Source organism: Cyprinus carpio, chromosome B9, assembly GCF_018340385.1.
Source record: "Cyprinus carpio isolate SPL01 chromosome B9, ASM1834038v1, whole genome shotgun sequence".
Taxonomy (NCBI): Eukaryota; Metazoa; Chordata; class Actinopteri; order Cypriniformes; family Cyprinidae; genus Cyprinus; species Cyprinus carpio.
In genome coordinates, this window is record NC_056605.1 from 32772677 (window position 1) to 32786646 (window position 13970).

At 39.9% G+C, this 13970-nt stretch overlaps 3 protein-coding genes across 3 annotated transcripts in view; 1 reads left to right on the forward strand and 2 right to left on the reverse strand.

Annotated features, from left to right (window-relative positions):
* The window catches only part of LOC109075406 (NACHT, LRR and PYD domains-containing protein 3-like), a 441226-nt gene that overhangs the window by 298241 nt on the left and 129015 nt on the right, over positions 1-13970 (reverse strand). The window lies entirely within an intron of this gene.
* Positions 1-13970, forward strand: part of LOC122138547 (NACHT, LRR and PYD domains-containing protein 3-like) — a 788161-nt gene that overhangs the window by 149298 nt on the left and 624893 nt on the right. The window lies entirely within an intron of this gene.
* LOC122138548 (NLR family CARD domain-containing protein 3-like) overlaps positions 1-13970 on the reverse strand; it is a 29414-nt gene that overhangs the window by 940 nt on the left and 14504 nt on the right. The window contains 3 exon segments of the mRNA XM_042731934.1: positions 2049-2227; positions 2945-3118; positions 12893-13969. Of these exon segments, the coding sequence (XP_042587868.1) occupies positions 2049-2227; positions 2945-3118; positions 12893-13969 (1430 nt within the window).

Genomic DNA, 13970 nt, shown 5'->3' on the forward strand with positions numbered 1-13970 from the left:
CCCCAGATTCCCGTAAGGCCCTGCAGACGTTTCTGGTGTTCGCCAATTTCTACTGACGTTTTATTCGCAATTTCAGCCAACTAGCCACTCAGTTTGTGGTGGAGGTCGATGCGTCAGAGGTGGGTGTAGGCTTATTTCTTTCCCAGCGCTCTTGCTTGGACAACAAGAAGCTTTTTCTCATCGTTTGTCATCCGCTGAATGTAATTATGACATTGGTAACAGAGTTGCTGGCAGTCAAGTTAGCTTTGGAGGAATGGCGTCATTGGTTAGAGGGTTCGGCGGTACCCTTTATCATCTGGAGCGATTTGTAAGAACCTCAAGTATATTAGATCCGCTAAACATCTTAACTTCAGGCAGGCTCGGTGGGCACTTTTTTTGATTGTTTTGATTTTTCCCTTTCCTACCATCCGGGTTCCAAGAACATCAAACCCCATACCTTATCTCGTATTTTTGATCTTTTTAAGTGCCCATCCATTCCAGAGTGTATAATACCTGAGACTCGTTGTCTCTACACTCACATGGGAGGTCGAGTTGAAGGTTCGTGCGGCCTTAAAAGGGGTAACACCTCCGCCCGGGTGCCCACCGAGTTGGTTATATGTGCAGGAGAGATAACGGTCCGGCGTTATTCGGTGGGGTCATTGTTCCAACGTGGCTTTTCGTCCAGGAGTGAATCGTGCTAACTAATTTAAACAGCGATTCTAGTGGCGTTCCATGGCTCGTGACATCTGGGATTTTGTTTTGGCCTGCTCAGTTTGTGCTTGTGGTAAAACTTCCAATCGACCCCTGGAGGGGTTACTTCAACTGCTGTCTGTCCCTTTGAGACCCTCTTCCCACATCGCACTCGATTTTGTCACTGCCCTCTCACCCTCCCAGGGCAATACAGTTGTTTTGACCATAGTGGACCGGTTTTCAAAGGCTGCCCATTTCATTCCCTTGCCTAAATTACCCTCTGCCAAGGAGATAGCGGTTACTGTTGTTGATCACATCTTTAGCATTCATGGCCTCCCGATGGACATGGTCTCCAACAGGGGACCCCAATTTGTTTCCAAATTCTGGGGTGTTGTCGTTTACTGGGGGCGAGTGTCAGTCTGTCCTCTGGTTTCCATCTTCAGAGCAATGGCCAATTTGAGCAGGCCAACCAGGACCCTGATAGAGTGTTGCGACGTTTGGTGGCACAAAATCCCTCCTCCTGGAGTCAGCAACTCTCATTGGTCGAGTACGCTCCTAACTTGTTACCAGTATTGTCCACAGGCCTCTCGCCATTTGAGTGTAGTTAAGGTTACCAGCCACCCATTTTTTCTGGTCTGGAATCCAAAGTCGCGGTCCTGCTGTCACACTTGGAGAAGAGCCTGTGAGACTCCCCTCCGGGTGTGAGCGCACACTAAGGCTCAGGCCGATCGCCACCGGTCGAAGCCTCCAGTCTACGTCATTGGTCAAAAAGTGTGGCTTTCTTCCAAGAATATTCCTTTCCACTCCATTTGTAATAAACTAGCCCCAAAATTTATCGGCCCATTTACTGTTCCTAAGATTCTTAGCCCAGTGGCAGTCCGCCTCAAACTTCCTCTGGCGTACAGGAGAATTAATTCTGTTTTTCATGTCTCTAAATTTTTTTTCATTCACCTATTAATCCGCCGGCATCCGCCAGATCGTTGGTGTTTCCGCTGTGTTCAAGTTCCCTGTTCTTCGTCTCATTGGATTTTAATTCCAGCTTCTCCTATGGATTGCATGTCTCTGAATATCCGGGGCTGCCTAATTGCGTCCCTGCACTACCAAGACTGACTCATATCTGGCACATGGTTTATTTGACTCTTGCCTTTTGTCTTGTTGGAACTCTTCAAAATAAATTGTTATATTTCACATTCGCTACTGAATCCTCCTTTGTATTTGTGACATTAAGTGTATAAATAGTGTGTGTTCCACAATTATTGTCAGGTGTTCATGAGATGAATTGCCTGAGGGAAGAAGCTGTTTTAAATGCTTTAAATAATGATGTTATTTAAATAATAATTAATAATATAATGATGATATTTACATGATAATATACTCACAATAGAATAATCTCTCCAGATTATAATGTGAATCATCTTTCAGATCAGAGAGTAACTTCACTCCTGATTTTCCTAGTTCATTCCCAAACAGAGTCAGTTCTCTCAGGTGTGAGGGGTTTGATCTCAGAGCTGAAGCCAGAGCGGCACAACCTTCATATGTGACACCACAATAACTCAACCTGTAGAGAACAATGACACAATGTGTACTGTAGCTTAAGAGTCTGTAGTTTGTAATTGACTCTGGTCTCAGGGCAGATGAGAAGATATAATAACAAGCATTGCCACAAACTGCTGCTGATAGAATAAGATTTATGCATCTTGATGCTCAATGGTGCTGTTTGAAACTGTCATGTGCTTCAGGACTGAACAGACACAAAGCTGAATGTGAGATATTGTTTCATAATGTTATAAGGACGGATCAGTCTGGAGAAACGGTCACAGGCTCCTCTAGTAAACACCTACAGGAGGACATTTGCTCCACAGGAGCTACGTGTTCCCCATTACATCTCATTTATTAACTCTTGTGATCAGACACATCATTGTGTCATGTTTGGCAGATTATTAACTAAACAGGAATCACTAAATCACACATTAGTTTCTGAACATTTAGGTTAAATCTGTATGACTTCTTTGAGAACATAATGAGCTCATGGGATTTCAGAAAAAGTGGAAAATAAGAGGAAAATAAACTCTTACACAGAGATGGGAAGGTGAAGGAGTATTAATCAAACTAGAAGAAGAAACTGAAGCTCCAGTAAATGTTTGGTGGCTCAAACAGGAGCAAGAGATCATGTGATGTGATGAAGATGAATTAAATGAACTTTTTTTTGCTGAGATTTAGTGTGTCTATTCTAACTTAAGACAAACCCATGAGACTATCAGAGAGATGATCTTACAGCAGTTTCTCCAGTTTACAGTGAGGATCCTCCAGTCCTTCACAGAGACACTTCACACCCAAATCTCCTATTTTATTCCTAGACAGACTCAGTTCTCTGAGGTGTGAGGGTTTTGATCTCAGAGCTGAAGCCAGAGCAGCACAACCTTCATCTGTGACGCCACAATAACTCAACCTGTAGAGAACAATGACACACTCTTCACTCTCTCAGATCAGATCAATTTAGCTAAGAATCCATTAGCAAAGAGAAAGTACAAACACAAATAACAAATCAACATGTTTGATTATGGGGCTAGGATTGTAGCAATATTCCAAATAAATAGATTATGATCCACAAATAAATGCAAAGCTATTCACAAAAAAATAATCGTATCCACAAATGAATAGAATGAGATCCACAAATATATGTTAGGAGTTTAACAAAAAACAATTCACAAATATATAAAAATTTGATTTGCTAGTAAAAAACATATTAAATGATATGTTTTTATGTCACAAGCACAATTCTGCCTGCATTCATTTGTGAATTGATTTCTGCGCATTTGTCGATCACCTCACGCACTTGTGGATTTTGACACAATTCTAGCATCACCGCTGAAGAAAAATCCACAAATAGGTCGACTCCACCCACCGTCTACTTAACCCATTCAGATAACGCCTGTGTTGCGCTGACCAATCGCAGCACACTCTCTCTCCAACCAATCACATTTTGCCTAACAACCAGGGCGGGAACAGGCCCATGAACTTGAGTCACTCGCTACAGTCTCTTCAACATGGTCGATCAGGAGGAGTTAAGACAGGTGAGTGATGCTAATTGAACACAGTTTAAATGCATACAACCTTCCATAAAATGTTAAGAGTTGTTTGTATGCATCTTCTGATTATTTGTCCACACAGCTACCACAGACCAGCTACAAAAGCTTACATCATTTTGGACTGGATGGGAAGTCCCATCCAAGAATCTCCAGGTAAAAGTTTGGAATGGAAGATACTTCAAGGCTTCTATCTGCAGCAGGACCCTGATGATACCAGCTGAAATAACCACAATGGATAACTTTGCATCTACATTGCAAGCTTGTGCAAACACATCCTCCACTTTTGGACTTGTTTAAGTCTGGACACTGGTTCTATGTACATTTCTTTCTATGTACAAGTCATTTAAAAAAACTACTTCAATAACATTTTACAATAAATTAAATTCTTTTCAGAGTCTGTCTTTATTTTACATGTCTTAAAAAGATTTTTTTTTGTCCACAAGTTCTACTTAATATACAACTATATATACACATTTACAACCTTGCTGTCAAAATTAATTAGAGCAGCAGAAATAAAACTTCAAATATCCCTTTCTTCAACAAAATTATGTTGATGTTCTATAGTATTTAGTTATACATTTATTCTAAATGAATCAGACTCTTGCAGTGGGTCAATTTGCTCATTTGTGAGTCCTGGCCTGTGAATTACAGGTACGTTGAACGCAAAGTGAACATGGTCAGCATCTCCACCATCTTGTTCAACTGCCATTGGGTCTGAATACTCCGTCTAAAGATAAACAAAAAAATAATTTTAATTATGGGGGGTTAAACTAACAGAGCAAAACCAAGAATGCATGGTAAGAGGAAATAATTACCTCAGGGTTACTTATTGAATTCTGAAACTGGCCAGCCACATTCTCTCATCTGATGAACAATAGTTGTATGAGTGACACCTGAAATGTTACTGATGGTTTCCTGGGGTAATCCAAGCTTCAGAAAGTGGATTAGTCTGTCATTTGCTGCCTCACTGTCCTACAATGCATTACCACATGAACACAGAACATTTTGGTCAATGCAATAAACCTTGTTCATAATGAAATATTAGTTAGTGAATTTGTAATTGTAATTGTAAAATACTAATTGGTGAATACTGCACATTACTTTACATTTTTATATTTTTAGCAGATAGCCAATATTTTAAAATGTAACATGCTACATGACCATCAAGTGGTCATTTAATTACCTTAAAAAAAGTTTTAATAACACACAGACGGACGGATGGTGTCAGGAAACACCAGAGAGGTTGAAAACTGGGAAACGCTAGTTAAATTACAAATAATGTTAGTTTTCTTTTGGATATTACTACAGTAATGAGCATTATATATAATAGTAATTAAGTGGAGCGGCCTGGCCCTGGTGTCAGATCCCTGGCGATTATCTGCACTAATGCCCGAGCAGCACTTTCAACTTGAGCAGAAAGGCCCTGAAATAACCGTTATTTAAACACAAACTACAGCCAAATATTTAACTGGACAGACTGTAATTTAAAGTTGCATGGAGTAACCATTCCAGTTACATACAAGGGATAATAATAATTAGGACGGCTAACTTTTCACTAGTGATGGGAAGTCAGACAGTTAATTTCAATTAACATACGTCACTTCCTGTTGCTTGCTGCCGTATGCCTCTAGTTTGAGCTCCGTCACGTTATTTCTTTATCGTCTATTTTTTATTATTGAAATCTATTTTATACACCATCATTTTCGTTTCTATAATGTGTGAATATATCCTCTATCGTATTCTACAACAAAAACAATCAGAGCGCCTTGTTATCACCAGTTTTATTTTGATTTCCCGAGTCGCTAGTAGCTTATAGCCCATTAGCATCACCAGCGTGGTTGTCGCTAAACCCGCGTGCATCGCTAATACTCTATTCACACACATTACCATTGATTTACTCACTGTTACTTGATTTAATGGTTGATGTTTGTCTACCTTTGAGTGCAGGTGACGACACGTTCAAGCTGCATTCGGTGGAGAAGCAGATTCGGGTCCTGGAGCAGAGGCAGGCCCAGCTGAGAGAGCGGAGAGCTGCGCTGGAAACCTCCCGGGCTGACGCTCACAAGTCCGGGGTAAGTATGCAGCGTGCTGCTAACAGTCCCATGGATTTTTTCCCGTGTGTTTCTCTGCACAGGCCTGGTGCACCCAGGACGCGATCTGTACAGATGTCCTTCACTCAGGCGCCGGGACACCACGGACCCTGGGTGCATCCGCAGCAGAGGACGCGAGCCAGGCCCCGGGCGACGACCTCTCCCCCTCTGGTGATCGAGATCTCCACACGGAACCGCTTCTCTCCCCTCCGCGAGACGGAACGCGATGCTGTGATTGTCGGGGACTCCATCGTCCGACACGTCCGTGCTACTTTAGCCGAAGGTAAAGTGCACACTCACTGTTTCCCTGGTGCTCGTGTTGTCGATGTTACCCGCGATCCTGAAGGCAGACGAGAGCCCCAGAGCGGTCGTGCTTCACGCCGGGGTTAACGACACCACGCAGTGGCAGACGGAGACGCTGAAGAGAGACTTCAGGAGCCTGATCGAGACGGTTCGCAGCACGACGCCCGCGGCGACAATCATCGTGTCAGGACCACTGCCCACGTATCGACGAGGACACGAAAGGTTCAGTAGACTTTTTGCTCTAAATGAATGGTTATTGTCATGGTGTAAAGAACAGAAACTGCTCTTTGTTAATAATTGGAATCTTTTCTGGGAGCGTCCTAGGCTTTTTCGCGCTGATGGCCTGCACCCCATCAGAGTCGGAGCAGAACTCCTGTCGGACAACATCTCCAGGACTCTACGCTCCATTTGACTAGTAAGCCAATTCTCAAATAACTGCTATGATGGCTTTTGTTCTACCCACTTAAATAATAGAAGTACTTGTGCTGTCCAATCTATAAAGACTGTGTCTGTTCCCTGAATAATGAGGTCAAAATATAATTTTAATGTAGGATCTAGAAAAAATCTTATCGTGATTAAACCAGAAAAAACATAAAATAAATGAACAAAAACAATTTTTAAAGTTTGGGCTCATAAACATTAGATCACTCACACCCAAAGCAGTTATTGTAAATGAAATGATCACAGATAATAGTTTTGATGTACTCTGCTTGACTGAAACCTGACTACAGATAATATATTATATTGGTCTAAATGAATCTACTCCACCAAACTACTGTTATAAACATGAGCCCCGTCAGACTGATCGTGGGGGAGGTGTTGCAACAATATATAGTGATATTCTCAATGTTACTCAGAAAACAGGATACAGGTTTAACTCATTTGAAATCCTTATGCTTAATGTTCCACTGTCAGATATGCAAAAGAAATCTATTGTATCTCTTTCTCTGGCTACTGTGTATAGACCACCAGGGCCATATACAGAATTCCTAAAAGAATTTGGAGATTTCCTCTCAGACCTGTTGGTTACCGTTGATAAAGCGCTAATATTCGGAGATTTTAACATTCATGTTGATAATACAAATGATGCATTAGGACTTGTGTTTACTGACTTATTAAACTGTTTTGGAGTAAAGCAAAATGTCACCGGGCCCACTCATCGTTTTAATCATAAGCTAGATTTAATTATATCACATGGAATCGATCTTACTGACATAGATATCGTACCTCAAAGTGATGATGTTACTGACCATTTCCTTGTATCGTGCATTCTGCGTATTGATAATAACTATATAGCTTCGCGTTATCGTCCAGGCAGAACTATTGTTCCAGCCACCAAAGACAGATTCACAAATAACCTGCCTGATTTATCTCAACTGTTCTGTGTACCCATAAATACACATGAACTATACAAAATGACCGGCAACATGGGCACTATCTTCTCTAATACATTAGAAGCTGTTGCCCCCATCAAATTGAAAAAGGTTAGAGAAAAAACGTACTGTGCCATGGTACAACAGTAATACTCACGCTCTCAAGAAAGAAACTTGTAGTCTTGAGCGCAAATGGAGAATAACTAACTTGGAAGTTTTTAGAATTGCGTGAAAAAACAGTATGTCCAGCTATAGACAGGCTCTAAAAACTGCCAGGGCCGAGCATATTCACAAACTCATAGAAAACAACCAAAACAATCCAAGGTTTTTATTTAGCACAGTGGCAAGATTAACAAATAACCAGACGCCACCCGATCTAAATATTCCCTCACAGTTAAATAGTAATGACTTTATGAATTTCTTCACTGATAAAAATAGATAACATCAGAAATACAATAACAAATGTAGATTCTACAGCGTCTAATACTTTAGTTTTATCCATCACACCCAAAGATAAACTGCAGTGCTTTACAACTATAGGACAGGAAGAGCTAAATAAACTTATCACTGCATCTAAACCAACAACATGTTTATTAGATCCTGTACCCACTAAATTACTGAAAGAGTTGTCACCTGTAGCAGAAAAACCGCTTCTCAATATTATTAACTCGTCGTTATCTTTAGGTCACGTCCCAAAAGCCATTCAAGCTGGCGGTTATTAAGCCTATTATTAAGAAACCACAACTAGATCCTAGTGAACTGGCAAATTACAGACCCATTTCAAATCTTACATTTATGTCTAAAATTTTAGAAAAAGTTGTGTCTGCTCAATTGTGCTCCTACCTGCAAACAAATGATCTCTATGAAGAATTTCAGTCGGGTTTCAGGCCCCATCATAGCACAGAAATTGCATTTGTTAAAATTACAAATGACTTGCTTCTTGCTTCAGATCAAGGCTGCATCTCATTGCTAGTTTTACTTGATCTTAGTGCTGCGTTCGACACCATAGATCACGACATACTCATAGATAGATTACAAAACTATACAGGTATCCAAGGGCAGGCTTTAAGATGGTTTAGATCCTACCTGTCCGATCGCTACCACTTTGTTTATTTAAATGGGGGGAGTCATCTCATTTATCACCAGTAAAATATGGAGTGCCACAAGGATCTGTCCTAGGTCCTGTGCTATTTTCAATATACATGTTGCCCCTTGGTAATATCATTAGAAAATACAGGATTAGTTTCCACTGTTATGATGATGATACTCAACTATAAATCTCAACAAGACCAGGTGAAACTTCAAAATTATCTAAGCTAACAGAGTGTGTTAAATATGTAAAAGATTGGATGACCAATAATTTTCTCCTATTAAATTCAGATAAGACAGAGATATTACTTATTGGACCAGAAAACATTACACAGAATCTCGTAGATTACAATTTGCAATTAGACGGATGTACTGTTACTTCCTCTACTGAAAAAAATCTGGGTGTTATATTAGACAGTAACTTGTCTTTTGAAAATCGTATTTCCCATGATACAAAAACAGCATTCTTCCATCTTAGAAACATTGCCAAGCTATGAAACATGTTACCTGTTTCTGATGCAGAAAAGCTAGTTCATGCGTTCATGACCCCTAGACTGGACTATTGTAATGCACTGCTAGGTGGTTGTCCTGCATCCTCAATAAACAAGCTACAGGTAGTCCAAAATGCAGCGGCTAGATTCCTTACCAGGTCAAGAAAATATGATCATATTACCCCAATTTTACAGTCTCTGCACTGGCTACCTATTAAGTTCCGTATCAGTTACAAAATATTATTACTTACTTATAAGGCCCTTAATGGTTTAGCTCCTGCATACCTAACTAGTATTCTGACACGCTACAACCCATCACGCTCCCTAAGGTCACAAAACGATGGACTTTTGATAGTACCTAGGATAGCAAAGTCCACTAAAGGGGGTAGAGCTTTTTCGCATTTGGCTCCCAAACTGTGGAATAGCCTTCCTGATAATGTTCAGGGGTTCAGACAAACTCTCTCTGTTTAAATCTAGATTAAAAACACACCTCTTTGGCCAAGCATTCAAATAATGCATCTCATAATTTTGGACTGCAGTTATATCTGATCAAATGCGCATTATTATTCTTTAGCTTGGGTTAAACTAATTAATTTGACTTGGCTGGAACAGCAGCTACGCTAATTACGTCTCTATTTGTTTCTCTGTTTTGCCACGGGATTTACATCCCTTGGTAACTAGGATTTACACAAGCTCCAGTCTGGATCCAGAACACCTGAGAAGAGATGATGCCAGCCCCTCAGAGGACCTCAGATGATGCTAACCCAGAGACAACATACAGAACTACCACATTTTGCTATAAGTTTGATTGCATAATTACTGTTAATAGTGTTAATTGTCTGTTTGTTTACGTCTTTTATTGATTTTTCTGAACATTTCTGCCGTATGCACATAAATCTGACAGTCATCACTGATAAGCTACTACTTATATTGTAGAAACTTAATTTTCTGTAAAGTTGCTTTGCAATGATTTGTATCGTAAAAAGCGCTATACAAATAAACTTGAATTGAATTAAACTTGAATTAACATGTCATGCATTACATTGCATTACAGGTAACGTTACAAAAGCATTACGCCCCTCAGTTCACGCATGCTCGTAGTATCAGAGACGGGGCGCCATTTCGCCACTGCAGGGGGTGACTAGGGGGAATCCCCTTCGATCTTTTGCCTGTTTAACAGGGACAAGGGGTCATTTTTCTGATTCATTACGGGAAAACCGAGTCTCGTGCAGTGTAAGATCTGACCCCTTACGTATGACTGTATAATTAGGGCAGTTGGCAATCCTACTACAGGGCACATCTAATCTACACGCAACTTCACACATATTTTTCATCTTGCACTCAATATTGTTTATGTAATAGTTTATTTAATCTAATAAACTAATTCACTAATTCTAAATGTAAAATAAATCCGCAGACTGTTTTGAAGGCTGTGTCCTCCAGGAGGTCGCATTTTGTAGGTCACACACGTCATAGAAGTTGCCTCGTTTGAATCATTAACGTTACATTTCATAGTAAATAAATTACAACAATTTACACCTCACAATGAATAATGGTCAATTTTAGAATTAAGACACCCTTGGTGTATGTGGCCGACAAATGCGACAGTCTTCGAAATGGTGCTTGGTAGCAAATAATAAGTGATTCAATCATGGTGTAAAATGTCAAACTGCCTCACTAGTTATGACAAATAATGACATATCAAGAACCTGGTAAAACTTCAGTTAATTACTGTGTTCAATTAGCATCACTCACCTGTCTTAACTCCTCCTGATCGGCCATGTTGAAGAGACTGTAGCGAGTGTCTCAAGTTCATGGGTCTGTTCCCGCCCTGGTTGTTAGGCAAAATGTGATTGGTTGGAGAGAGAGCGTGCTGTGATTGGTCAGCGCAACATGGGCGTTATCTGATTGGGTTAAGTAGACGGTGGGTGGAGTCGACCTATTTGTGGATTTTTCTTCACCGGTGACGCTAGAATTGTCAAAATTCACAAGTGCGTGAGGTGATCGACAAATGCGCAGAAATCAATTCACAAATGCGCAGAAAGCGATTCACAAATGAATGCAGGCAGAATTGTGCTTGTGACATAAAAACATATTTGTGAATGTTTTTTACTAGCAAATCAAATTTTATATATATTTGTGAATTTAATTATTTTTTGTTAAACTCCTAACATATATTTGTGGATACGATTATTTTTTGTGAATAGCTTTACATTTATTTGTGGATCATAATCTATTTATTTGGAATATTGCTACAATCCTACCCCCATATTTGATGGATCATTGGACTGAGATCTAAAATGTCACAGAACAAAAACATGAGCATCATTTAAAGGGATAGTTCACCAAAAAATTTAAATTTGATGTTTATCTGCTTATCCCTAGGGCATCCAAGATGTAGGTGACTTAGGGCTGGACAATATATCAAACGATATGATCATGCGCATCTCGTCAGTAAAGCCGGTTCCATGATTAGCGGTAAATCCCCATCACCTGCTTTCAAATGGAGCTGCAGTTAATTCACAGAGCCGTAGTTCACTGAGAAGCTACGCTATATCGAGTTCATTATCAAAGGCGATTCATCTTCAATAATGAACTAGATATAGCGTAGCTTCTCAGTGAACTACGGCTCTGTGAATTAACTGCAGCTCCATTTGAAAGCAGGTGAGGGGATTTACCGCTAATCATGGAACCGGCTTTACTGACGAGATGCGCATGATCATATCGTTCGATATATTGTCCAGCCCTAAGGTGACTTTGTTTTTTTTTTTGTTTTTAACACAAACCGTTGCAGTCTGTCAGTCATATAATGGAAGTGGATGGTAGTCACAGCTTTGAGAGTCAAAAAAAACAAAACCAAATTAACCCCTGCGGCTCGTGACAATACATTGATGTGTAAAGACACAAAATGAACAGTCTGTGCAAGAAACTGAACAGTATTTATATCGTTTTTTATATCTGATTCAAGCAATGACCGAACCGTTTGAACTTTTTTGACTCTCAAAGCCGTGATTCCCATCCACTTCCATTATATGAAATACAGACTGCAACAGTTTGTTAAAAATCTTGGTTTGTGTTCTACAAAGTCACCTACATCTTGGATGCCCTTGGGGTAAGCAAATAAACATCAAATTTTCATTTTTGGGTGAATTATACCTTTAAGAAAGATAAATAATATTACTTTGTTGCACAATGTCAGAAGTTTAAATGGGTTATGTACTGAGAAACCAATATTTCCTTGATCTTTTGACATAAGAGGACATTGTACTATAAAAACATCCTGTATGTATCAGAACTCAAATCTTTGTTTGTTAGTCTAAAAACAGCTTATATCGAAGCCAGTCTGCCAAAACGACAGCTTGTGGAATGTTCTACTGTACAATGTAATAGTGTGACAGATCACTGTTGCTTTGTCTCTTCCTACAGATCGTTTGATATGTATTGAGTTATTTATGTGTTTTTGATCTAAATCACATCAGTGTCCATCTGTGAAGAACACAGACTGTCAAACACACTATCAGTCAATCACAGCAGTGTGTGTTTACTTCTGAGTCTACAATCCTCCACATCTATTCAAACAGAACGTTCTGATGAGGGGGTCAAAAACAGAACAGAAAATAGCTTATTACTTCTAAATTGTTTTTTGATGTAAAAATCTTGACAACATTACAAGTGGACCTCAGAGAACAGTACAAAATAAAAATATGAGGCAGTTCATAAACCCTTTAAAAATTACAATTACTTAAACTGTTGCAAAGACATTTTCAATTATTAACAGTGATACTTACTGAACTGATCTGGACTCTTTAATCACAGGCAGCAGCTTCTGAAGAACTTCCATATTTTCAGGCTTATTCTTTTCTTTAACAAATTTATCAAGACGAAACTCATTCAGTCCCTCTTCTGATGTCAACAACAGAAAAGCTACAGCTGACCACTGAGATGAAGAGAGTTTGGCTTCACTTATTCTTCCATATTTCAGATACTGTTGTATTTCCTCCACTAGTGAATGATCACCCAGTTCATTCAGACAGTGGAACAGATTGATGGATTTCTCTGGAGAATCAATGATCCTGATTTTCTTCTTGATGTGCTCAACTGTTTCCTCACTGATATCAGAGCTGCTTATTGTCTCTTTCATTAGTCCTTGTAGGAGAATGTGATAAGACTTCACTGACAGACCGAGAAGGAACCGCAGGAAAAGGTCAAGATGTCCATTTTTACTCTGAAGAGCCTCATCCACAGCTCTCTGATGCAGCTCAGATAATGAAACACGTTTAAACAAGAGTTGAAACCGGTCCTGAAGTTTAGACTGGGCATTTTGTTTAGTGATTGGCTCAAACACATTTCTGTTGTTGTTTGAAAATAAAAGGAGAACATATAGAGCTGCTAGATGTTCTTGAATGCTCAAATGAACAAAGCAGAAGACTTTCCCCTGATACAAGCCCAACTCCTCTCTGAAGATCTGAGTGCACAATCCTGAGTACACTGATGCCTCTGTCACATCAATGCCACACTCGCTCAGGTCTTCCTCATAGAAAATCAGGTTTCCTTTAACAAGCTGCTGAAAAGCCACTTTCCCCAGTTTGAGGATCATGTCTTCATCTGTCACCTTCTTCTCATAGTGCTTCTCATGTTTGATGTTGGTCTGAAGGATCAGGAAGTGTGTGTACAGTTGAGTGAGAGTCTTGGGAATCTCTCCACTCTCTGCTTGACTTAACATCTTCTCCAGAACAGCGGCTGAGATCCAGCAGAACACTGGGATGTGGCACATGATGTAGAGGCTCCTTGATGTCTTCAGGTGTGAGATGATCCTGTCGGCCAGACTCTGATCACTGATTCTCTTCCTGAAGTATTCCTCCTTCT